Source organism: Aspergillus versicolor, assembly GCF_001890125.1.
Source record: "Aspergillus versicolor CBS 583.65 unplaced genomic scaffold ASPVEscaffold_2, whole genome shotgun sequence".
In the NCBI taxonomy this organism is placed as follows: Eukaryota; Fungi; Ascomycota; class Eurotiomycetes; order Eurotiales; family Aspergillaceae; genus Aspergillus; species Aspergillus versicolor.
In genome coordinates, this window is record NW_024467525.1 from 4231100 (window position 1) to 4255731 (window position 24632).

At 52.0% G+C, this 24632-nt stretch overlaps 12 protein-coding genes across 12 annotated transcripts; 2 read left to right on the forward strand and 10 right to left on the reverse strand.

Moving 5' to 3' along the window:
* Positions 1-240: 240 nt before the first annotated feature.
* On the forward strand, positions 241-1681 carry ASPVEDRAFT_515191 (fasciclin domain-containing protein). Its single transcript, XM_040814487.1, has 3 exons — positions 241-933; positions 991-1384; positions 1448-1681. The coding sequence occupies exons 1-3, from the start codon at positions 353-355 to the stop codon at positions 1571-1573; spliced, it is 1101 nt and encodes a 366-aa protein (XP_040665203.1). The 5' UTR covers positions 241-352; the 3' UTR covers positions 1574-1681.
* Positions 1682-2437: 756 nt separating this feature from the next.
* ASPVEDRAFT_38868 (nitrilase) lies at positions 2438-3666 on the reverse strand. The gene is made up of 3 exons (XM_040811788.1): positions 3160-3666; positions 2776-3100; positions 2438-2725 (listed from the first exon to the last, which is right to left on the reverse strand). Exons 1-3 carry the CDS (start codon positions 3631-3633, stop codon positions 2481-2483), a joined length of 1044 nt encoding a protein of 347 aa, XP_040665204.1. The 5' UTR covers positions 3634-3666; the 3' UTR covers positions 2438-2480.
* Positions 3667-4148: 482 nt separating this feature from the next.
* On the forward strand, positions 4149-6778 carry ASPVEDRAFT_882930 (FAD-dependent oxidoreductase; the record flags this gene model as incomplete). The annotated part of the gene is made up of 4 exons (XM_040818276.1): positions 4149-4438; positions 4557-4750; positions 4800-5170; positions 5219-6778. 4 exons carry the CDS (start codon positions 4149-4151, stop codon positions 6572-6574), a joined length of 2211 nt encoding a protein of 736 aa, XP_040665205.1. The 3' UTR covers positions 6575-6778.
* Position 6779: 1 nt separating this feature from the next.
* On the reverse strand, positions 6780-7898 carry ASPVEDRAFT_515196 (uncharacterized protein). Its single transcript, XM_040814488.1, has one exon. It carries the CDS (start codon positions 7721-7723, stop codon positions 6923-6925), a length of 801 nt encoding a protein of 266 aa, XP_040665206.1. The 5' UTR covers positions 7724-7898; the 3' UTR covers positions 6780-6922.
* A 273-nt stretch (positions 7899-8171) lies between these two features.
* Positions 8172-8737, reverse strand: ASPVEDRAFT_81054 (alpha/beta fold hydrolase; the record flags this gene model as incomplete). The annotated part of the gene is made up of 2 exons (XM_040816970.1): positions 8172-8582; positions 8666-8737. 2 exons carry the CDS (start codon positions 8735-8737, stop codon positions 8172-8174), a joined length of 483 nt encoding a protein of 160 aa, XP_040665207.1.
* Positions 8738-9794: 1057 nt separating this feature from the next.
* ASPVEDRAFT_882933 (GMC family oxidoreductase) lies at positions 9795-12125 on the reverse strand (the record flags this gene model as incomplete). Its single annotated transcript, XM_040818277.1, has 6 exons — positions 11680-12125; positions 11607-11636; positions 10693-11560; positions 10145-10646; positions 10055-10101; positions 9795-9809 (listed from the first exon to the last, which is right to left on the reverse strand). The coding sequence occupies exons 1-6, from the start codon at positions 11997-11999 to the stop codon at positions 9795-9797; spliced, it is 1782 nt and encodes a 593-aa protein (XP_040665208.1). The 5' UTR covers positions 12000-12125.
* A 127-nt stretch (positions 12126-12252) lies between these two features.
* On the reverse strand, positions 12253-13634 carry ASPVEDRAFT_50884 (uncharacterized protein; the record flags this gene model as incomplete). Its single annotated transcript, XM_040814393.1, has 3 exons — positions 12253-12791; positions 12839-13383; positions 13444-13634. The coding sequence occupies 3 exons, from the start codon at positions 13632-13634 to the stop codon at positions 12253-12255; spliced, it is 1275 nt and encodes a 424-aa protein (XP_040665209.1).
* A 371-nt stretch (positions 13635-14005) lies between these two features.
* On the reverse strand, positions 14006-14771 carry ASPVEDRAFT_26261 (DsbA family oxidoreductase; the record flags this gene model as incomplete). The annotated part of the gene is made up of 3 exons (XM_040809879.1): positions 14006-14490; positions 14535-14679; positions 14724-14771. 3 exons carry the CDS (start codon positions 14769-14771, stop codon positions 14006-14008), a joined length of 678 nt encoding a protein of 225 aa, XP_040665210.1.
* Positions 14772-16175: 1404 nt separating this feature from the next.
* ASPVEDRAFT_38870 (uncharacterized protein) lies at positions 16176-16514 on the reverse strand. Its single transcript, XM_040811789.1, has one exon. It carries the CDS (start codon positions 16437-16439, stop codon positions 16227-16229), a length of 213 nt encoding a protein of 70 aa, XP_040665211.1. The 5' UTR covers positions 16440-16514; the 3' UTR covers positions 16176-16226.
* Positions 16515-16914: 400 nt separating this feature from the next.
* On the reverse strand, positions 16915-20937 carry ASPVEDRAFT_122979 (uncharacterized protein; the record flags this gene model as incomplete). The annotated part of the gene is made up of 4 exons (XM_040806036.1): positions 16915-19272; positions 19512-20423; positions 20492-20750; positions 20813-20937. The coding sequence occupies 4 exons, from the start codon at positions 20935-20937 to the stop codon at positions 16915-16917; spliced, it is 3654 nt and encodes a 1217-aa protein (XP_040665212.1).
* A 222-nt stretch (positions 20938-21159) lies between these two features.
* ASPVEDRAFT_50888 (GNAT family N-acetyltransferase) lies at positions 21160-21837 on the reverse strand (the record flags this gene model as incomplete). Its single annotated transcript, XM_040814394.1, has 2 exons — positions 21160-21401; positions 21450-21837. The coding sequence occupies 2 exons, from the start codon at positions 21835-21837 to the stop codon at positions 21160-21162; spliced, it is 630 nt and encodes a 209-aa protein (XP_040665213.1).
* Positions 21838-22200: 363 nt separating this feature from the next.
* ASPVEDRAFT_38875 (uncharacterized protein) lies at positions 22201-24319 on the reverse strand. Its single transcript, XM_040811790.1, has 4 exons — positions 23959-24319; positions 22776-23899; positions 22620-22728; positions 22201-22571 (listed from the first exon to the last, which is right to left on the reverse strand). The coding sequence occupies exons 1-4, from the start codon at positions 24073-24075 to the stop codon at positions 22389-22391; spliced, it is 1533 nt and encodes a 510-aa protein (XP_040665214.1). The 5' UTR covers positions 24076-24319; the 3' UTR covers positions 22201-22388.
* Positions 24320-24632: the final 313 nt, after the last annotated feature.

Sequence of the window (24632 nt, forward strand, 5' to 3'; positions counted from 1 at the left end):
TCGTTATGGGCGGGGGTTGAATGCCTCAGCCTTGCATATGCAGAGAGAGAATGATGTGTCCGCTGTTTGCTCTATGCAGGCCTGTCACATCCAGTTAAAGAAGCGATTGGTTTACAGCAGGCCATAGATGCCCGCCGTGGTGCAGATGGAAGAGCTATTTCCGAGGAGAGGAATGTACGTTACCTTTTAGTCTTCAGTCCGATTGTCAATGTTGCAATTGGTTTACTCCAGTACAGTCTGCCGCGATGCCCAAAGGTATATATTCCTTCTCCTTCAAATGCTTTGCGAGAACAGGATCTTTCCTACATTTCCCTGACCACCAAAGGAAGCTGCAAAGTCAAAATCACACGCCATGCATTTCCTTACCTCCCTTCTGGGGGCCCTGACCCTGCTGGCTCCTACAGCCCTTGCCCAGGATGATTCAAGCTCTACTTTGAGCTCTAGCTCTATCCCATCCTCCACTCCTAGTTCTACTTCCACTCCCACCGCCACTTCGAGTGAAACCCCTTCGTCCTCTGCGTCCCTTTCCGATGCTGCATCATCCCATGGGGCGGGTCGCTGGGGAGCAGTGATTGCCAGGCAACTCTCCACCAGCGCCCGCGGAGGTAGAACTGCCTTCGTCCCAGTCGATGACGAATTTCCAACACGCCGTGTCCGTCAGACAGAAGACGAGACACAGCAGTACCTGTACCAAGTCTCCGATCAGCTCCTCACTGCCGCCGACCTTCGCAACTCCACTGGAAGCGTCATCGAGAGTCTGAGTACCAATGCCAATCTGGGTGGCCGTGGACAAGCTGTCATTTCGCAGGGACAGCGCGGTGATTCCTATGACGCGGATTCGTCTATTGGCCTTTTCAGTGGTCTGGGGAATAATGTCACCATCGTGGAGCAAGATATCCCCTTTAACGGCGGGATTATACATATCATCAGCGGGTATGTAGTCTTCGCTTTCCAGATAAACAAGTCGTTGGTCTTGCTGATACGTAATAGTCCTTTCACTCCACCGAGCCCCCTGTCTGACACCCTGCGCGCGTCACCCCGGGCGAGCAACTTCTCGTCGCACATTTCTTCGCAAGTATCTTCGCTCGGCTCCACCTCCTCTATTACCCTATTCGTACCCACCAACGATGCCCTGTCGGCGTCTCTAGGCTCTAACGTCACGGTTTCTGAATCCGAGGCTACGGCCCTGGCGGACTCACACGTTATCAGCGGATCGGTGGCCTACTCGCCCCGTCTGGTCGATGGCGCGAGCTTCCAGACTGCCAATGGGCGGGATATTACGGTCACTGTCGATGAGAGTGGGGAAGTCGTCCTGAATAACGACATTAGATTAGTCCAATCAGACATTATAATCGAGAACGGCGTGGTTCATTTGATTAACAAGGTACGTCATTGCACTGAGAAGAGGTATGGCGCTGAGCTTCCTGATTAACTTGCTTGATGATAGCCACTTTACACCCCCGATGATGGCACTGTCTTCACGGGAGCTGCCGAATCCGCTTTCCGGTCATCTCGAATGATGATGATGGTTGGTGCTTTTGCTGCAATTGTGGGTGGTACAGCATATTTCTAGCCACCCAGCTGACGTGATACGGACGGGAGAGGATGTGAATGGTTCATCGGTAATGGTAATGCAGTAGGGAGTCTCGGGTTATTTAGCGTACTCATAATAGTGGGATTTGGGTAGAAAACCTAATGTATTGGGTATTTTCTTGAGAGCCGATTTCACTGTTTCCTGGTAACTATTGTCCGTCACTGTCGAGCTTGAACCACTGGAAGGCATATTGGATGGAGGGGAATCAGCACATTTACAGAGCAATGAGGGCCCTGAGAGGTCAATACATGACGGGACGAATGCCACACACCTGTCAGAGTCAATACATCCTCTGGGACCGCATGAGAAAACCCAGCCAGGGCCAAGTGAATGGAATAGGTAGCCAGCCACCTCTCGAGTGCCGCCATGCTCCAGCGAATCTAGTGGGTATTCTTAACCTCAAGTGATGACTCTGCACTTAGTGTCTCTGGGTCATAGACGTCGGGGTTGATGAAATATTTGGATAGAAAATCTTCCTAGTATGGGCTGAAGAGGGAGGATCAAGTGTGAGGTTCCCTGCAGCGGTCTCGACGATGTCAAAGCCGTGGAGGATCAGGATAATATCTCACTCAGCAAGGAACTTGAAGGTATTGAATTGTCATCCAGAAGTAGCGTGTCCATCTCAGCTTCCACGAGAGCGATCGAGCATTATTTTCAGCAGAAGACATGATGGCGCGTCGACACTGCGTGTGAAGTGTTACTGGCAAGCCGGATGAGTGATGGCATACAATGGATTAGGTAAGCCCAGATTCTGCCCGTAGTTTCAAGGCCGTCATTTACCTGGCAGGCCATAGACCGTATTATGATGGTTGATTACAGGAGTGGTTGGTTACAATTCAGTTGACGGCAGTGTTTAAGGAGCAAATTGTATGATAGTATTGATATTCTACTGAGGAGGAGGGTTAAGGTCCAACCCTTTGACATTCAGTTCAAATGAATCGTTGCGCGAGTAGCTTCCTGCCAGGTCAAGGTCGAGTCGCCCGCGAAGGCAGTCCTCAAAGTCTACCTCGACGATTTGGAGGCTGCTATCCAGATCACTGTTATCGTTCACATTCCAAATAGGCCCAGCAAGAACCTCGCCCAGGGGTCCAATAATACACGAGCCACCGCCACTGGCCCAAGCTTCAGGATCTATTGCCTATTAATGCGGTGATCATGGATAGTAGTGGTGGCGTACGTACCTGAGCCTAGTTTCTCACCCTCTGGGACCTCGGTAACCCAGCTGGGTAGTTCTTTATACCGACCAGACTGGCAAGCAGACAGAACTACAGCTCTTCCTTCCGCAGCAACCGTGCGCATAAGTGGAAGCCAGGTCTCGCGACAGTCTACAGTCGGTGCAAGGTAGAGATTGACGTTCTGTGAGTACAGACTTTGACGGAGGAGAGGCATGTAGTTCTCCCAGCAGATGGCCGCCGCGAGAGTCAATTGAACGCCATTTATTTCCGTCGTAACAGCCTTGAGTGTCGAGGGGGAGCCTTGAGCCCAAACGAGGCGTTCAGACCCGGTCTATGCGTTGTTAGCCTACCGGACATGGGACAAAGACAATGGATGATTACGCAACTGACCGGCATCACCTTCCTCCTTTTGCCCAGAACACCCCGCTGGGGATCAACATAGAGGGCAGAACAATACAAACTGCCCCCTGCACGCTCAATGACTCCGACAACAATCAGAATTCCGGTTTCGTTGGCGATCTTCTCGAGTTTCTCCCTCGTCCCATCGCCACGGTATGCTTTGCCTTTGGCGACGGGAAGTTTCTTTTCGACCCAGTCGTCGCCCGCGCCCGTCGGGGTATCCCCTAGATCTACTGCGCCATTGAAATACTGCAAATATTGATCGCGGCCATGGGCTTCTCGAAAGCCGAAGCGGGTGCCGAAGGTGGCGGTGCGGGGATATCCGCCAAGGTAGGCCTCAGGGAAGAGCAGGATTTGCACTCCGCGGGAGGCTGCAGTGCGGACAGTGCGCTCCAGTGCATCGATTGTCTCCTGCAGGGACTGCTGAGTGTGGGACTGAGAGACGGCAACCTTGAGCTTCGACATTTTGGGTGAGAAGGAAGTTGGAAGTTGGAAGTGAGGAAATGTGTAATTGTTGGAGACAAAGAATTCCCGATCGGGACAAGCGGAGCAACTCCGCAGTTCCCGCAGCATCCGACCTCTCTCTCCATCTCTCAACTTCCTCTCCTTATCCTGGAAGCTATTTTCTTTGTCGGCACATCCCTGGCTCCATGGAACAAAGAACGCCGACATCGAAGCCGTGCGCTACGAGAGGGTGGGCCGGGCCTGCCCCAATGGTTCAATGGCTCACTTCTCAGGAGCTCGTATAAGTGAACATGGTTGGTCCACTGTAAATTTACTGACACTTCCGACTGACTGCTATGGTGTTGTACCGTTGCAGTGATCTTGCCTGAAAGAGACACATATTGCGCGTCAATGGAACGGCCGCCAACAGCGGTCCAACATTCCAACAGCCGGCCATAAAATTGCAGACGCATCCTGCGGGAACGGGCAAGACATCTCGTCTTCAACATCGCTTGCTGTGATGCAGCAGGCTCGACATGGCCTTCAAGGTGTTGATCGTCGGCGGCAGTGTCACCGGATTGACTCTCGCCGCCATTCTTGAACGCTACGGGATTGACTACACCCTCATTGAAAAGCACAGCGATGTCACTCCAAAACTGGGCGGGAGCATCGCTCTGCTCGCTCATGGGTCACGCGTTCTCGATCAACTCGGCTGCTACGAGCAATTGCTTCCATTCGGTACTGCGGTCCAAGAATTCGCCATGTACGGACCGGATGGGAAACACCTGGGAACCCAAGAGAGGATGGGTGCAAACTTAGAGGCCATGTATGCGATCAGATAAAGAGTGAGATGCCGGTAACTAACTATGTAGGCTTGGTTATCCGATATAATTTGTCGAACGACGACGCCTCCTGCATTCTCTATGGGGTGCCATCAAGGACAGATCCAAAATCCACCTGTCAACCAAGGTCACCAAGATCCAACATCTAGACAGAGGCATCCTCGTAGAGACGCAAGACGGTCGCATATTCACTGGCGACATCGTCGTTGGGGCCGATGGAATTAAGAGCAGGACTCGCGACGAGATGTGGCGCCTGGTGGAGGCTGATAACCACAGCACCGTCGTAGACAGAAAGGGTATGCGTATATCGTGAATGTTATCGAAGGGCAACCTAACAAGATTTAGCTATCCGCAATAATTGCAGTTGTATATTTGGCATCTCACACGGTCTGCCGCAGGTTAAGGCTACGCAGACGTGGAAGCACTTTCGCGACGACCGTCACTACTTGTGCTCTGGCGCCCCCGATGGTCTTGTATTCTGGGTTGTATTCTTCAAGACGCGGAAAGAGACAGAGTCGTGGGAAGATCTTCGCTACACCGAGCAAGAAAAGGAAGACTACGCAGCGGAATTCGCCCGCGACCAAGTTCGATCGGACTTGACCTTCGGGGAGATATATAGAGCTTCGACAACCGCGGTCCTCGTATCCGTGGAGGAGTTCGTTTTGCGACGCTGCTACTATAAGCGCATCTTACTACTAGGAGACTCGGCTCACAAGGTAGGCATACTTCATCATCCTTTGTGTCTAGTCTAACTAGTTACCTAGATGCACCCTGTCACCGGACAAGGAGGAAATTCCGCCATCGAGGACTCGGCATTTTTAGCGAACCGTCTAAAAGATCTCCTCCAAGCGAAATGGAATCCGACAGGGTCCGAGATCGAATCCACGTTCCATAACCTGCAAGAGCAGCGACGCCCTCGGACCCAGATGCTGACCGACGGGGCTCGCGGACTAGCGCACTTGGAATCACTCGCAACACCGCTACTAAAGCTCACTATGCTGTATCTGTTTCCCACAGTGCCTGGTGAGAATTTGATAGCGTCCATTGGAGAAGCCATGACGCAGGGTGAGCCGTTGAAGCATCTCCTGCTACCCGCCAGGTCTAAGCGACTCCTCCCATACGACGAGGAAATCCAGGCCACACCGAGACATCGCTCTACAACAGCGTCCTATACCTGGATTTGCACGTTCATATTCATAGGGTCTCTGCGGCTTATCCTTCCGTCCATTCTCTCGAATAGAATAGCGCTCATTACTCCAGAGAGTCCAACCAGGCCTCCTTTCCTGCAAAGTTGGAACGACTACATAGAATATTCCTACTTTGCTATCACTGCGTTCTGGACCATCGAATCCTATCGCTCAGCATTCAGCCTAGGTCCCATTCTTACCCCCATACCCTGGATTGCTCTCGCCAAGTACTGTAGCTGGGAAGTTGCACTATCATTCTATTTTGCCTTTTGGGTTTTGGGTTCCTCGTTCCGAGGATTCTACCACCCATGGCCGCGCGCCATCCTTCCTGCTGCGGCCCAAGCGTTTCCAGCGGCACTGTGCTTTGCTATTATGGCCCGCGAGACTTTCTCCAGGCTGCGTGTCCTTATCAGTCTGAGCAATACAATGATGCCACACCTGCTAATCCCACTTATAACTACATTGATCGAAAGGAGCATCGTGCGTGTCCACGGCGAACGATGGGCACCCGCCTACCAGTTCGGCGATTACGATATAAAATATCTCGATCAGTTCTTCTTCTGCAGCATGGTTGCTGCGTTTAGGCATATTATCATGATCTTCTTCGATATCATTCCTTATTTGCGTCAGGGCTATGGACCGCTCTTACTCCGGACACCGGAGATCATTAACTTTGGGGTATTCGCCCTGCTCGTTGCCACCTGGCTTCTCTTTACGGCTTGGGATTTGCGCAGAGTCAGCGTCCTGAACCTTAATCTGGTCACGGCATCAGTCTACATTATTCTGGGGATTTCCTTCATCGGTCCTGGTGCGACGCTCATGGGTGTCTGGTGGTGGAGAGAAAGGCTCTGGGAGAAATCGCGACAGAGGGTCTCAGAGGAGCGGTATGCTAAAGTGGAGAGGGATCAGGCTCCTCCCATTATCAAGACGTGAAACTGGTCTCGGATACTTTAACCTAGAACCCTGCCAATCAAGAGGGAGCTGCGTGTGGCGTGACAGGCCATGTATGTATCGGGTGTCTTTTCCAAGAGGCTCTGAAAAGCTTGTTCCTTTTGAGCGATATATAGAGTTGCGCAAGATTGGCTACCACAAATACAACATAATGTGTATACCGATGAAGCTTCGCTCTCGAGTCATAATAGGGTTTTCAGTCCCCCCTTGAGGGCAGTTTGTCTCGCCTCTCTCTTTTTCTCTTCTCTCTCCTCTTTCTTCCGTCTTTCCCTCTGTATCTCTCTCTCATCTACCAGCTGCACTCCTGAGATAACCTACTTCCGCAAAATATCATACAACCACCTGTCTACAATAACGCATCAGTTGCCTATCTCCACTCTTCAAGCAAATATTTCTTGCCTGGCTACCAGAGGATATCGAGAGAATATGGACTTCATTACACCCCTTGAAAACTACGCTCCCTCCCCTGACTTTCCCTCTTCTTCCTTCTCCACCTCCTCTGTCGGCGCCCCCTTTATCAACACTCGCACCCACAACCGTAACCCCAGCCTGACCAACAGGCCTCGCTACAGAACTTTCACCAACCGATACCTTAACGGGGTACATAGCCTCTGTTCTCCCGCGTTTACAGGGCCCCAACCTATACACGTCTTCGGTCCACCTCTTTCGCACGGTGCGAGTCAGCAGTATAGGTTGGAGCATGGAGACGAGGACGAAGAGCAGCGGGACTTTACTCTGACTGATGAAGATACTGTCTTTGCTGGAAACGACTCTTATTATTATGACAATGACGATGATGAGAACCCAGGCCCACAGAATATTGAATACGCCGATCAGTTCATCTACGTCGATAACGAACTCCACAACCCTAACCATCCGTTGTACTACTGCGTCGCTCGTATCGCCCGCACCGACAGCCCCTTTTCTTCTTCGGAGGATGGAGAGTCGACCTTTGGCACTTATGGCGATAGTGACGATTACCATACCTACCAGGACTCCGACCAGGACACTGACCACGACCACGTCTACGTCCACGACGGGGAGGACGACGATGACGATGATATGCCAACTTCCGAACATATTGAGGATGTTGCAACGCTCCGACCTTTCCAAGCGGATTAGTTTGTTCATGTTAATGTTCTGTTATGCTGCTGCTTTGCTCGTCGCATGCTGCTGTTTCATGCTATGAATGTACTGCAAGTTTTGTACCACGTTTTGTTTACTGTTGTTATGATACATAATCGCTGTCTGCGTTGCCATGAAACTGCCTGTATAATGGATTGTTATATCACATTGCTATCTAAGAAACACTTCAATTGGTATTCGATATAAATCCTTCCTAATATTGTATTCCTGATTGCCTGGTTGAATTGAATAACGCTTTCCAGGTATATCAGATCTAGAAATGGAAATCATCAATAAAAATGCTAGGTTAGAAAATACATAATATAAGCATACACGCCCATCGTTCCATTACAGGAGGCTATAAGAAACCAAGACGTAGCCCAGACCCCCGGTCGTAGAGCAGATATAAATACAATCAGATCATCTTCTACCCTAATTATCCAACCAAGCATAATCAAGCCAACCCCTCAACAAACCCCTCCGCCAACCTCTCCATCTCCCCAACCGCCTCCGTCGGCGGGAAATAATTCACCCCCTTGAGCACACACATCCGACAATCAGGTATCGCCTGCGCAATATGCCTCACCTGACTCTCCGCAGGCGTAGCCCTATCCAATTCCCCCTGTACCACAAGACCAGGGACTTTAAACCGGGGATACCGACCCCCCATCTCGAAAGCGAGTAAAGCGCGCGCGTTATATTGGCGCGTTTGGGCAGGCCATTTCGCCGCTTCCAGAGCCGTGGGTAGATCCAGGCCGATGCTGGTGTAGAATTCAACGCATTTGGATGGCCTTTCCACGCCGGATTCAAGGACGTCGTAGGTGAGGTTCTCTTGCACGGATTTGCCGTCGAAGTATGTGCCCGTCTGGTGCCGGACAGATTACGGCGTTTGAGTGGGATGCCGATGGCTCCCTGCTGCCGTGCCGAGCCCTAGAACATACTACACACTGCACAGGCAATGGACTCCGTATGATCCCTGGGGGTTGGTGCTGTTTCTTCTACATTCATTTGAGTGTCCATTGATGAATATACTAGCCTGAGCTTCGAGCCTTCTAGCATAATCCACGGTGGCGTCCCCAGGTAGTGGCTTTACCTTGATATTCACAAATTCTATTGTCAATCCGTTCATCCTCGTTGTCAATAGTACCCCTGAACAGCATGTCTCCATATCCACCCATCAATGTCTTTGTCTGCGCTGGGCAGTGGTGAATTTTGACAGAACAATAATATTGTCTTAACGGCCCAGGACTACTGCACTCATGAATGTGTTTATTCAATCAGTATTCCCTCTGAGGTTGTTTCCCCTGGTAAACCCCAATCAAGCACAAATCATGCAAATAATTAACAACGGCCTTCACTACAATTCCTGAAAGTGCCTGTTCCTCCCTTCTTCCCCCTCATTATTGATTGTGTAGTAGGACATACTCCACTGGGTTCTGCTTTCACTGAGGCAAGCTTCACTGCAATAGAAAATATATCGAAGGATATGAAGATATATAAAAATGCCCAGATCATCTGCTTCTTTCCATAAATACCTTTCCCTTACAGCATATCTATCGAGCATTTACTCACAAAACTCAGCCAAGATGCGCATTTCCATCGTGGCCGCCGTGCTTTCTTGCCTAGCCCCCGCTGTCTCTGGCGTACGTACCCCAGTTTCCCTGCAGCCATGTATCAAGTACTAACTGAGTCTAAAGCAACACAGCGTCAACTGCTGGGGCAAGGCCTCGCACGCCGACTACGAGTCCCTCGAAAAGGCCGTTGAGGTCTTCGAACACGTGATCCAGACGCAGAACGATAACCTGCCTGTGGCTATGCGCGCCGAGCCAAACTCTTGCCGCGAGACCTGGTGCGAGAAGAATAACGGTGTGAGGTTCTGCAATGAGGTAAGTTAGTTAGGTACTGGGTGAACATCCGCTGACTTAGATGGGCAGGACACCAAGGATCCCCGTATCATGCCCCTTCGGAATATCCTTGACAGTCTGAAGACTATCATGCATGATTGTGTTGATACCTACGACGGAAAGAAGGTTGCTGGTGGCGTTGTTAACCACCCCGACAACTGGTCTCTTGTCGTTCAGGAGGATGACCTCTGCCACAAGGAGAACTGGTAGTTGCGATACGCGTGTGGGTTCAACCTGTCTTCCTCTCTTGTGTCATTGCTGTTCATGTCTAAGAGGCTCTCCTTGCTCTCGTTCTTTTGAGAACAATGATTGGACATCCACTTTAGTTACGCTCTTTACGTTCAACAATCGTTGGAACACAAAGTATTTCACTATTTCCTATCTACTGTGCTGAACGATACTAACGTAGATCGGACCTTATTTGCCCCTGTACATCCTCCGTGCTTAGAATGTCATCCGCGATTTTCTCCGCGAGCATGTCTGGCCGGTTAGTAGTGGCCTTTGGAATCCAGGACACACTCACAGCAAGTAGACTGAGGGTGCCCTGGTGGCAAAAAGGGGATTGCACTGGCATCGACCACGCGTAATCGATTGACGCCAAAGACGCGAGCTCTGCTGTCAACAACAGCCATGGTGTCGTTCCTGGTGCCCATTTTGCAGGTTCGGGAGGGATGCCACAGCGTCATGATATTATTCCGTATCCACTCCAGAATTTCCCCGTTTGTTTGAACACTCCTGCCCGGGTAGTATTCTTGGCCGATTATGATTGACTGCATCTCCTCGCTGGCGAATATTTGACGGATCCTTTTGAACAATGCAACAGCCAGCTGCTGATCCGACTCAGTCTCCAGCCAGTTCGGGTTGATAATCGGTGCGTCAGAAGTGTCCGCCGAGGCCAGCGTTACAGTGCCTTGCGAGGTCGTGGCGTGCAGTACTCCGAGAATCGATGCGTATTCGTAGCCATCCTTCGGTTGGTATTTGAACATGTTGGAAATATTTCCAAGGAAGCCTGCCCCTGACATGTACTACAGACTATCAGCATATATTCCAAGTATCACGGGCATCACGTACCTCGACCTCTGGCCAATCCTTAGGAAAGTAGGAGAGATTCTGTTGTGTGCCTTTAGAGAACCCCAATCGCAGTTCGTCGGGAATCTTTTCAAAAGCTATAAAATCAGCAACCGGGTTAGAAAGGAGACCGTCGTGCAGAATGGCCCAACGAAGGTACTCTTCTACCAGATATAGTGGATTGGTCGCAGGTCTTGTCATAGTTCCCACTCCCACCCGATAGCTCGGTCCGAAAAACGGATGATCATGCATACCCTGACCAACGCCTGGAAGTTCCGATACCACTGATATGTTATGGTGTTGCAGATTCCCTCTAGGGCCTATCCCCGACACCATCAATAGCTGCGGAGATTGAAAGACTCCAGCGGAAATGATCACCTCCTTCGAGGCCATCAGAGTTCGCGACGGGCTCACCTGCACACCGATAGCGTTCTTATCATCGTCGAACAAAATCCGCTTTGCCAGAGTCTTCTTATACAGTTTGAGGTTTTTCGGGGCTGGAATACCGAGGAACGAGGATTCCGACGTACTCCGGGTTTGGTCACTTGGCCGAATCGTCGATGTGCAGTATTGATATCCATCGAGTTGACCACTGTTAAAGTCTACAGCTTCTGTCATTCCAATACCTTGCATGCCCCGAGCTACCCACGTTGACCACGGCATCGCATAGTTAGAGTAAGATACATGCAGCGGACCACCATCAGACGTAAATGCACTCGCATTGTACAGCGCAGTCGCATTCGAGAACCTCTTATCTGTATTCGGGGGCGTGAAATTGGCACTGCGCTGGTAGAACGGGAAGATGTTATCGAAGCTATAGCTGGTATCGTTCACGGCCTCTGCCCACTTATCCATCGTCTGTCTAGTCGGTCTGTTTGATTACTCGTTATGCATTCGATTCACCGGGGGAGGCTTACCGTTGGTATATCATGAAGTTCAAAGCAGACCTATTGAGGTTAGCCTATGCCAGTCCTTAGTGAGTATACTGACGATCCACCTAGACACCTTCCCCGAGAGAAGTGAACACGCCGGCCGTTCGCACCTTGCTGTGGTGTTGTGATGAATCCCCAGTCTATGGGGATTTTCTTGATGCCAGGGTCAGATCCAACAGGAAGGACATCCGCGGCTGGTGTTTTGGCCAGTGGATACTCGAGCTCGTAGTAGCCTCCGGCTTCGATGAGAGCGACTTTATGATGCTGAGCCAGGCGTACAGCGAGTGGCAGTCCTGTCGTTCCGCCGCCAACGACGACGTAGTCGAATGTTTGACAAAACGCGTTGGAGGCCAGGAGCAGGATGGCATAACATAACATTGTGAGTTGAAGGCATCGGTTGGACTGACATTTTGTTTCGTTCTTCAATGATGAATCTGATTGTGCCTCGACTGCCAGAGAGGAAGCCACGACCTGCCCTGTCCTGCCTAATTAGGAAAGTGCATTTATACCCGAGTGCTAAATCCGATACACCCACCAAGTCCGATGTCTATACATTCATGGAGCAGTTCTGATGGAGCAGTTCTGATGGGACAGTTCTAATGAGAATACAGATAAGTAATATGAATACCAGCTAAAGCAAAACAGACCCCCTCAACTCCTCAAACCACCTATGCGCCAGCACATCCTTCGTGGTAAACCTCTTCTCCGGATTAAACTCCAACAACCCACGCAGCAAATGTATTGTAGTCTGCAGCTCTTCACCCGAAAACCTCCCTGCCAGTGATTCCTCCAATAACCCCTCTAATGTATGCGCCGTCCGTCTGCCCTCACTATCAAAATCCCGCCCCCGTTTCCGGTTGTAGTGGTTTATCCGCTCGCCGCTTGGACCGAAGAACTCGCGCCAGTTGGGCCAGTGTGTATCTCGGAGTTTAGTGTCCGTCGGGAAGCCGAGGATGTTGTACATGTCTATGAAGTGCATGTCGTCTGTGATTTCGGAGACCGGGTAGTCGGTTAGATCGAAGAGGTCGGTGCCTGTGAGGAACTCGAAGATTAGGCAGCCGAAGCTCCACATGTCTTGTTTTGCGGAGACGAGGCCTTGGAAGAGGGTTTCGGGGCCGCGCAGGTGGAGGGGTGGAGAGGGGGTTTTGGGGGGGTTGGATGTTAGGAAGGCTGTCACTCTCGTTAGCTGTGTGCAAGTATAGGGAGACGGGACGTACATCCGCCGAGATCTGAGATTTTGATTGTAAACTGCCGGGAGATGTCAATGTATTGCATCAAGGAGTCAGCGGCGACGAGGTACTCCGGTCCTGTAATGCCACCACCAAGATTCGTATCGAACACCCGAGTCACCGGGATCTCCTTGTCCTGGGACATCTCAGACACAGGTACATGTGCCAGGTCGTCCAATGTGAAGAGGAGATTGCGCGGCTGTACATCTCCATGCACGACGTCATTCGCCAGCATAAAGTCCAGTGCGAGCAAAGTCTGCCATAGTATAGACTTGGCTGTCCAGAGCGGAAACGGAGTATCGGGGAAGAGAGCATCCTTCACCTCATGCACGCTCGCTCCCATCGGCTCGTAGACCAATGCCTGATGCGTACCATTGGGGCCAATGACTCGGAAATGGTCCAGCAAGGGCAAGTAATGGTTGCGGCCGGGATGCGAAATGGGGACTGGCTTTGCTAGTTTGTCGTATATGCCAGTTTCAGGGGATGGCTCAGACTCGGCGTGTCCAATCTTTAACGCGACGTAGCGGTCGGATCTGACTGGTTAGAGTTGCGTCTTGCATAGCTGTGTAACATACTTGCATGGCTTTACATACTTGCTATCTCTGGCCAACCAGACCGTGGAAAACGATCCGTACCCTAATTTGCGGATGACCGTGTACCGGGTACCTTGGAAGGTGTCCAACAGATGCACCGGGTGGAACTTCTGCTTTGAATAGTAATCCAGCGGCTCGATGATTCTATCAGGGACAGAGGGGACAGTCACAGTCGACGACGTCACACTCATCGAGCGAGTACGACTCGCCGACGAAGAATTAGTATACGAGCACGACATCGAGTCTCTATCATCCATGGCTGTGTATTGTGAGGACCGTGATACCGAACAGGGAACACCAGGAAACGGCCAGCTTAAGGAGGGATGCAGCAGAGTGGCAAGGGCCGTGGCATGGCGGGGAAATGGAAAAGCAACAGTTCGTCAATCGCGCTTGCAGACAAAATTGATGCATATAGGCCGATGACATTAAGCACGCTGTCTACTCTTCATTGGCGGGCTGCAGCCCATTACATAAAGCCATTTATTTCATTGTCCAGAGTGTCAGGCATCGGATCGGCCCGATCTCCACTGCCAACTCGCTGGTTGCATGATGCTGGTCCAGATCATGCAGTTGTCTTTCCCATTCCCGCCCTCGCCGCTACAAACGCCTGGAAAAACTCCTCCATCTCCCCTGCTCCATCGAGGTGGTTCTTCTCTCCAATCACAAAATGCGGCACGCCCTGGACCTGCGCCCTGGACCCCTTTGCTTCGTTCTCAGTCTCCTCGACCCCTCCCCCACCAGCCAAGAAGGCCCGAACCTCCGACTCGTCCAGCCCACTCCCCACAGCTGCATTAACCACAACATCGACGTCACTGACGTCCTGCTCCATCTCAAACTGGTACTTGAATAGTGTCTCCGCAACCGCGCACTGTATCTCGCTCCCGCCCCGCTCTAGGGCGAAATGCAACACCCGATGCGCCAGCCTCGAGGACCCAATATACCCGCCGAACCGGAACGCGATCCCAACGGATTTTCCGACTCTGATCAGGCGGGTCTGTGCTGCGGTTATCTGGGCTGGTGTCATGCGTCGTGCCATGCGGTCTGTTTCTGTAAGTGAGGGGTAGATATGCATATAAAGTAGGTAGGCATACCGTTGACGAGGACGCTCTCTTCTGGCGCAACCTGATCGATGAAGTAGGGTTTCCATACAATTTGGAATTCATCTTTCGAGCCTCCGGGGTAGGTCTTTTTGTAAAGTGCGATTGTTCGCTGCAGGCTGCGGTAGCCGATGAAGCACTGTATTGTCATTATTTCTATACTATGCAAGAAGGGAAACATACCCAAGGACAGATGACGTCGGAAATTATTTCAATTGGAATTACTGCCATGGTTCAATAAAAGGTGGATGGTTTTCTGAATTTGTTCTACCTGGGTTCAGGGTTTATATGAATCTCGGTGCCTGTGCTGGCGGAATTCCGCCGATCGGCAGCAGACCATTCCACGGTTTGTTCTGTCATTGGCTGTTATTTGTTACCTTGCTTATAGTATTATCCAGTATTTTTAAATAATTAAATTCCTTCATTATTCTTGTTCTGGTGGATATATTGAACCATTGATGGATAGACAATTACACATCAAGAAACAAAACGCAAATGGAAATTCGTCATTAATAATCTAAGCCATTGCCGATCGCATCGAATGCAGTTAGGACAGTTGGGATATCAATCTATACTATATACACTACTGTTAAGTTGATCTAGTTCCTCTCAGCCTGCCACTTCAAATACTCCTCCTCATTAAACACCTGCCCTACAAAGCCACCAGCCTGATTCCCCTGCCCATTCCCACCCCGGCGACCGGCTCCCGACTGCACCTGGACAGCAATATCATTCATAACAGCCTTCATCTCCTGTTTCTGCCCAGGCAATGTAACCCGATACTCAATCTGAATCCAGTGCGCCAAACAAGCCAGATTCAGCGTCGTAAACGCCATCGGCACACCCTCCGGCAGCTCCGGCGCGCGCACAAGCATATACTCCGCCGGGAGCTGCGCACTCCCCGTTTCGGCCCTAACCAGCTCAAAGGTATGTGTTACATTAGTGCGTTTCTCGGGGAAGACGAGATTCCGGCCGCGCACGAGATACGCCACGAGGAGCTTTATCTTCAGCCCCGTGAGGATGAGTGGGCGGTCGGATTTGAGGGAGATTGGGATCTTGGAGCCCTGGATGAGGACTTGGGGGAGGCGGCAGGTTAGATTTGCGGGATCGGCGGGGGTTTGGATTATGCGGACGACTTGGTGCCAGGGGACTGAGTCGAGGGAGGGAGGGAGGGAGGGATTCGGGGTGGATGCGACGGTGAATATCCTGGCGTCTTTGGGCATGGATTCGAGCATTCCTGCCTCGGGGCCCTTTTTCACTTGTGCTTCGATGATGTATTCCACTTTTGCGTCGGTGGAGCCCCAGGTTTCCGACACGGCGATGTCTACTAATGTTCCTGGTAGTGGGTGGGGGGTTTCGTTCCCGGGGAATGAGTCGCGGGGCTTCCACTTGTTGAACATGTGCCAGTTGCCGCGGACTGGCTCGGTCGTCGCAGGGAGTTGCAGTTTAAAGGGGAATATGTGTGTACCGGGGGGCAGGGTGGTGGGGGACGGGACGAGGACGACGAAGCGCTTGAAGAAGAAGCCCTGGCCGCGCCATTCGTAGCGGAAGTTGTTGAGTACATATTGGCGGTAGATGCGCGAGAATGCGCGGCCGTAGACGGAGACGGTGAGTTCGGAGATGGACAGTGGCTTCGTGAGCGTGAGGGTTGCTGTCGCGATGATGTCCTGGCCTGGGACCGGGTTCTCAGGGTTCTCGATCGTCACGCGCACCTCGTTGGAGGGCGCCATTGTGCTGGGGGAGGGGGAAGATCTGTCGCATCGTGAATTCGCGATACTGGCGTTTTGGCGCATTTAAGGCCATGATCTTCGTCCACGATCTGCCGCATGGCCCTTGATGCAGGAAGCCAAGAGGGAATACGAGCTGCCAAGTAGACGAACTGCGGGCGAGGGCATCCATGCAGTATAGATCGCCGAGAAAGAGAACATCATTGCTAGAATAGTTCCTAGAGAGTTGCAAGAATAGCTTGCCAAGGGCCTTCCTGAAATAACTGAGCCCTTCTCAGCTGTTCTAGGGCTATTCGGCGACAAGCCGGTTATCAGTTGATACCAGTCCCAGTAAGCAGTTAAGGTATTTGGAAGATATGACAAAGACTTGAGCAATGTTTCTTCTGAGTACCCTATTGAAGCTCTCACGATTCTGGCTGTAACAGGGACTGTCGAGAACAAAGAGACCCGAAGTATGCAGAATATCAGGGCTCTTTTCCTTCCACAGAGTCTACCATCTTACCGTAAGAGTCATGCCTTTAGCGGTCTTGGAGTCAGCTAGTCAATATTTAGGCTCAAGTAGTGCAATGAATGAACTGTTATATTCCTTTCTAGTTACTGTCCGTTCCACTGCAAGTAGTCTAATACCACTCTCGCGAACTAAGAGTCTAAGATCTCCCATCCGCCGAAACAAGTTCAACCAGCGGACCAACAACAGCATCATCACACCCCAACGCCAACAACGACGAAATAATCTTCAACGGCTGCCCCTTGCCTTGCTCGATGGCATTCCACAACCGATCCTTGAGCCCAAACTCAATCTGATACCCGCGAATCAACTCCTCAAGAGCGGGTGTATGGTCCTGCACCGCAAGCTGCGGGTTCTGCACGAGGTTAATCACAATATCCACGTCTGGTTTCAATGGCGGGATATCCACGGAAAGGCACGGAGCGGAATGTCCTAATTTCGAGACAGATATATCAGCGTTCTCGTCGCTGGGTATCGCGAGGTTCAAGTCCGCTGGGATCGAGTCTAGCCCTAGGAATCGGACGATGCATCGCCGTTGCATTCCTGAGATAACCAGTTCGCCCTTTTGCTGCTGGAACTTGATGGATATCTCTCGCTGTTTCAGGTCGCGGTGTGGATTAGATGCCCCGTTGAAGGTATTATCTTCTACCGTTTCAATCAAGGTTGTTTCTCCATCCTGCCCGACCACAACTATGATCTCAAGCACATCAGGATTCAGACATCCATTCCGAGGAACCGCATCCCCGTCCAATGTAATTATCGACCCCTCGGGGACAAGAACAGGGTACTGCTCAATAGACCGATAAAAGGTAGCGCCCCTGCCACCATCATAAACCGCCCCGGAGAATAAATCAACGAAGCGTCCTTTCGGGGGCAACCAAGCCCTAACAGAAGCAAGACCAGTGCGTCTATCGCGCGGCTGGACTATCGGCGCAACAAGAAGGTCCCGGCCGAGGAAATACTGGCTCGGGACTTCGTATGCTTCGTTTCTATGCGGGTACGACCAGTACATGGGCTGGATCAGGGGTTCGTCGGCGCTAGAGCCGAGGATGCTCTGCGTGTATAGATAGGGTACTAAGCGGTGTCTGAAGCGTAGGAAGAGGGACATTGAGCGCATGCACTCGTCGCCATATAGCCAGGGTTCTTTAGACATCCACCTCGAGGATGTTGAGTGCAGGCGCATGACTGGTGAAAATACACCGAGTTGAGTCCACCGTGCCAGTAGCTCGTCGTCGCGAATACCCCGGATATGTCCCCCGATGTCGTGGCTCCACCATCCGTATCCGATATTAGACGCTGTGGCTGTGAATTCGGGTTGGAATGCGAGAGAGGACCAGGTTACGACTGTGTCCCCGGAGAAGCCGATGGGGTATCGATGACTCCCTGGGCCGCCGTACCGGGAGAATATCAACGGGATGCGTCCCTCTCGTGCGCTGTCGAGGTACTGGAAGTGGTTGAGAAGCCAGAGAGGGTCGAAGTTTGGGATTTTGGAGTATGGGCCCTGCTGCCAGTCGACCCACCAGAAGTCGCAGGCTTGCTTCTCGAGTTTGCGGTGTAGAATACTGAAATAGGCTTTCATGAATTCGGGACTTGCTGGGTCAAAGAGGATCGGGTTCTTGTCGGTGGTATCGTGGTTTAAGAATTTTGCCATCTCCTCATATGCGTCTTCATTGGCGTGGATTCCGCCGTGGGGATGGTCGTTGAGTGTTATCTGCAGATACCTCTCGTGCAGCTCTTTTCTGAACTTGACTGGGTCAGGGAAGAGATCCTTATTCCAGGTATACCCCGTCCACCCGGCATGGGGAACACGCTCGTCAGAGACATAATGCCAGTCCATGTCAAGCACAGCAACAGACAATGGAATATCGTGGGCGCGGAACTTGTCCATCAACGCCACGTACTCGTCCTGGTGGTAGGCGTAGTACCGACTCCACCAGTTTCCCAGGACATGGCGTGGAATGGCAGGCTGCTTCCCTGAAACTGCATACAACGCTTTAACGGCGTCCTTGTAGTCTCGTCCATAGCAGAAGAGGTAACAGTCGAATCGATCCCCAGAGCGTCTCGGAGCTACGAAGCCCGAGTCGTCGAACAGCATGCTCTTTGAGTCGTCGATGACCGCATATCCTGCTTTCGAGAGAACACCCTCTCCCATATCACACCGTCCATCGACACCGTCCAGGGTTCTCGCCGTCCCTCCGAGATTGAACTCCGCCGGTGTCCCAAACCGCCATGGCGAGCCGTACTTGATGCTCTTGCCGTTGAAGTGGAAGACGAGGCTCTGGGGGCTGAACTTCTCTTTGGTGTAGCTTACAAGGAAATGGTCTGTTATAACCTGTAGTTCGTCGCCATCGACGACTCGGAAATTGGGTTTTGGGAATTCGCGGTTTATGGCGAATGTCGATGCTCGGTCCTCGAACTGGCCGTCTTCTGCCCATTCGAACCGGATGAGGCGTTCGCTAAGCAGGGTAAACCGATATTGAGGTCCCTGGATGATAGCCTCGGGGGTTGCTTCTGGGTGAGTTTTGAATATTTCGTCCATGTTTAGGTGGTGAGAAAAAGTCGTCCAGAGACCGTGGACAGCAACCCCGCACGATTACGCCAGCGCATCGACAGACTGCTTATTGGACAGAAGGTTGCAAGCTATGACTGGAGAAGGAGATGGTTAAATAATTCATTGCTAATATACTACGCCTAGAGTTATGCCCGCTGCTTCAGATACGCATCGAAATTCAAGACTGCCCTGCCCAATGCCAGCGCCCCCTCTGCGCAATCCTGCTCGTTGCTCCATTCCTTCGCACTGTGGCTGATCCCATCCTTGCTTCGCACAAAGATCATGCCCGTTGGGCACTTCAGGCTGGTCATGGTCGAGTCATGTCCAGTGCCAGTACGAGAGCCAATGCCCTTGTCACCACAGGCCTGGCGTACACTGTCAATAGCCTCCGGCCAGAAATCACCCGGTGGAAGGTGAATTAGTCGGTTCAGGGTATAGTCCAGCCCATGCATCGCAGCAACGCCTTGAATTGACCGCGCGATATCAGCGCCCATGTTCTCCAGCCCCTCTGCCTCCTTGTGCATGAGGCAGAAAACCAGCTTCGTCTTCGACTGGATATTGGCCGTTCCCCGAGGACCGCTTTCAATACTGACTACAGTGGTGTATCCATTCCGGGCATACGCCAACGTCTCGAGCTGGATAATCAGCTTCGCGGCACCAGTCAAGGCGTCGCGTCGCCCGTGCATGGGATACGTATTCGCGTGCCCGTCCTCGCCTGTGAATACGACTTCATGATAACTTATCCCGTTCCACCCTTCAACCCAACCAACAGGTTTCCCGGCTTTCTCTAGATCCCGCGCCTGTTCAACGTGTACTTCGAAATGCGCGGAGAGCGGGAACTCTTCAAATGTATTCGGGCCGTTGCCGACGTATCCGATTCTGGCGAGCTCGCTGCCCATCGTGATGCCCACGTTATCATTCGACAGCGACGCGTGGGCTGCGTCAACACTCGACTGTCCTGCATACACACTCGATGATCCAAGAGGAGGGAAGAACCGCGCGCCCTCTTCATTCGTCCAGTTTATCAGCACCAGCGGCGCGCGCGTCTTGATCCCCTGCTCCCTGAAACTGCGAATCACTTCAATGCCGGAAAGAACCTATCCACTCATCAGCTTGATCCATATCCCCACATCACCTCAGATTGTCCTATTAGCAGGCTTCATACCCCCAGCGCACCATCAAACCTGCCCCCCGTAGCAACGGTGTCGAGATGGCTGCCCATGGCAATGGGCGGTATCGTATCATCTTCGCCGGCGAACTTGGCGAATTGCGTCCCTGTTGCGTTGACGCTGTACTCGGCCCCGAGCTGGAGGACTTGTTTCCGGAACCAGTCGCGGGCGAGCTTGTCGTGCTCGTCGGCGCAGAGACGCGTTACCCCGCCGGGGGACGGGGCGCTGTATTTGGCGACGTAGTTGATGCAGAACCTGGGTATAATCAGTAACTTTGATATGATGGATCTGGATCGTGGGGTGAAAGGATGGCATACCACAGTCGCTCGCCGTGGACAGTTAGGTCCTGGGCTGCTGGTACGGATGCATACCAGCGGCGCACTGGGGTTGGTTTGAATCTGAGGGGCAGCGAGAGCCGTCTCTGAACTGCGCGGCCGAACATGGTGTAGTTATTGAGCTGGGAATGAAGACAGTAAAGGTGACTCCATGGTCTTGTTGGAGAGAAAGAAGGAGGGGGAGAGAAAAGAGAGCGGGGGACGGCGCATATGCGCGATATTAATTGCGGGCAATCACGGAACTGTCACTGTCTCTTTGTGTCAGGCGATCTGTCTTGCTCTATTTCTGGCTTATAACCCCGCATTCTAATCTCCTTGCTGTCGACTGTCTATTTACACCTCCGCACCCCGCCAACAGCCCGCACCATCGACGTCTCGTAGTACCCCGGAATAACTTCGTAGCTGTGCACAGCCTTCGATCCATGTTTCTCGTATAGCCCCCGTCCCGCCGGAGAGGACGAAATGAAGGTAATAAGCTGTTCCTGATCCGCACGGTCCAGACCCCATTTCAACAGCCTCCCGCCGAGTCCCTGGCGCCCGAACTTCGGGTCCACCCCCAGAATACTCAAGTCTGTCCTGTCAGCACTGGATCTTCACAAACAAAATTAAAAGAACATACAATAATGCGGCTGGTCCCCAATCGCTCTTTTCCGCTCCCGATCCACACCAGAGAAGAAACTCTCGCACAGCTCACCGTCACAACTCGCCGGCCACTCGATCTTCTCGCCCTCATGCGGGTCCTGCTCCCCCTCGTAGTACTTCCACAGCGCGAACCCCGCAATCGCCGGCTCAACCCCGGGTTCACTGGCCACCACCTTGATGAAATCCGACCCCTTGCTTGACTGCGCCTCTTCGGCGGCGGTCTTGAAAAAGGCGGTTTCGAAGGCGCGCACGTCCTCGGTGTCTGGGGTTAGGCGCTGGCTGAGGGCGTTGGTGAAGGACGCGAAGAACACGTCGGTTATTGCCGGGGCGTCTTCGGGGAGGACGGCGGTGAGTGTGAATTCCATTGTATTTTAAAATGCAGTTACTCTTGTGTATGGTGTTCTCTGGAGTGGGGGAACATGCCCTCAGAAAAGAACTGCTGGTGCAGGTAACTGCTGACATACGTCATTGGATGCCGCGGACAAACATTGCTCCCGCTTCCATAGTAATGCAACATAACAGAACTACAAGAAGTCTGTTTTCCTTGTCGAGGGCCCCCTGTAACAGCAAACGCTTAGTAACAGGATGATGCCAGACCATTTAGCAATCTCCTTGGTAATTTCCTCTACTCATGGAGAAGATGCTGATTATGGGTGTATTTGTCTAAGCTAACCATCCTAAATGATATAATAGATCATTGCTATCTCCATAGCAAACTATCACGCCGACCCCTAACAGCCACCTCTGCCTCCCCATCTTCCACTCTCATCATACTGAGAATAAATCATCTCTCGTTCTAATCCGTGTTCGTGTCGTATCGTTTACTGTATGTTACAATAAATCATCCACTCATGCTTCGTGCAGCCTGGTTCAACACCAAGTGGCGTGACAGGCGATTCGTAGCATTAATAACCATCTAAGGCAGACGAGACTTGCCGGCCTTCCTGCTGGCCTCGAGGGCACCGGTGAGGCCGTACTGAGAGGGAACGCCGGTGATGCGGTGCGTTGAGTTCAGGTTCTTGACGACGACCATCTGGTAGCAGGTGGCGGAGCCCTGGCGGGAGGCGATGACGGACCAGGCGAGGAAGAGTTCCCAGATCTATTCACGTTAGTTTAGCCACCCCATACAAGACAACGGCGAACTTACCCTGTACCATCTAGGGCCGTACTTGGCCTTGATGGCTTCGACGTTGCCAACCCAGTTGCGGTACCATCTCCATAGAGTTCCGGAGTAGTGGACACCGACGGTATCAATACTAGGAGATGTCAGCGTCGGTTCCTTAAAAAATAAAAGTAGACTCACCCCTTGACTTCAAATCCGGCTCCTTCCAAGCACTTGACGTAATACCAGAGAGGAGTAGAAGCATCGGCACCACGGAAAATGTACTTGTTCAAGTACAGACCCCAGATGAAATCCTCGTATTGCCAGGCCTGTCGCAGACCAGAGAGCTGAACGTACATGGCTCCATCGTCGTTAAGCATGTCGTAACACTGACGGAAGAATCCAGTAAGCTTGCGAATACCAACGTGCTCACCCATCTCGAGCTGAGTGATCTTGTCGAACTTGGTGTTGGGGATATCACGGTAGTCCATGCAGAGAATGCGGCTCTGCTCTTCAGAAATGCCAGCCTTCAGGAGGCCGTCGCGAGCCCATGCGGTCTGGTTCTCGGCGATAGTAACTCCGGTAACCTTGGCGCCGTAGTTGACACTGGCAAACTTGGCGAGAGTACCCCAGCCGCAGCCAATGTCAAGCATGGTCTCGCCTTCCTTGAGTCCGATCTTCTCACAAACAACTGCCATCTTGTTATCCTGCATCTCCTCGAGAGTTTCCTCCTTCTCGACGTCCGAGATGATACCAGAGGTGTAGATCATGCGAGGGCCGAGGAACCAGGCATAGTGGTCGTTGCCGCTGTCGTAGTTGGGGCGGATCTGCTCCTCATCCTGAGCCTTGGTGTGGAACAACACATCGACAAAGAAGGTGCCGACAATGAACTTGAATAGCTGCCAGGTGAAAGCGAAGCTTGCCCAGTCGTGGCGGTACTCAAGAACATCGAGGACATCGCCCTTGAAGTCAACCAATCCGTCGAGGTACATCTCAGCGAAGGTCTGAAGGGGGACCTTGTTCCGTCCGTGCCATTTCGCCTTGTCCTCTTCACGCTTGAAGGTGATGTAGTGTTCAACAGGTCGGCCAGGGAGCTTGACCTTCTCGTTGGTACGGGGGCTGTAGGTGGAAACGTAGGTCCAAAAGGCGACTAGCAGCGGAAGGACAGAGAGGAGGGCGAAAAACACAAAGGTCTTAAATCCACCGCCGAAGAAGAAGGTGAGCAAGGCAGGGACACCGGTGAGGACAGCACCTAGGATGAGGTTGGAGAAGCTCTCATTTCCAGGGCCATCAGCCGCCAAGGGGGGGTTGTTGATAGCTGCAGCCTGTGAAAAATTTAGCTACGTTGAAGCCAGATAGCAAAACAAAAAGCCAAGAGACGGACCTTGGTCAAGGAGATTCCGCAGTCCTCGCCAGTCTCGAATTGAGAGGGCTTAGCAGGCGGAGTCTCGATGAAGCTGATGTCGCCCGCAAGCTCGGCACCCTTAGAATCGGAGCCCATTGTCAATTGATGCCTTTACGGGGTGCAATTGGGTTGTGAAACAGAAAGCTCGAGGGAGAGGGGAGTCGAGGGGAATTCGAGATCTGGACACTCGTTGACCGCTGATCGCCGTGCACGTGCCCGCCCTACCCACTCCGCGGACACCGCGACCCTGCCGGATCTTGCATCTCTGGCCGATTTGTGAACGGACTCATGTTGGATCTTGATCAGTGCATGTGAATTTTGGGCGCGTCCAATTTCCACCGCAATAGACAGGCATAAGCCGCGTGCTGCCAGGAACAACAACAAGCTGAGCTGTTCGGGACGATGTTTGTCCGAGCCGCTGATGACGCGGTGTCAACGTAGGCCTGAGGCAGCACTTGATGTTGTTGGCATTGACAGAATTTCCAGGTGTCTTTCTTAATAGACATTGGTATGGAAGACTAGTTATGTTTGGTCGTTTTACAAGGGTTCGATGTGCTGTGTTGGTTAATTCAATGAATGGATTTATTTTGGGTTATACTATATGTTTCCACAAGGGCACCAAAATATATATAGAAACGACGAGGCGAGGGACA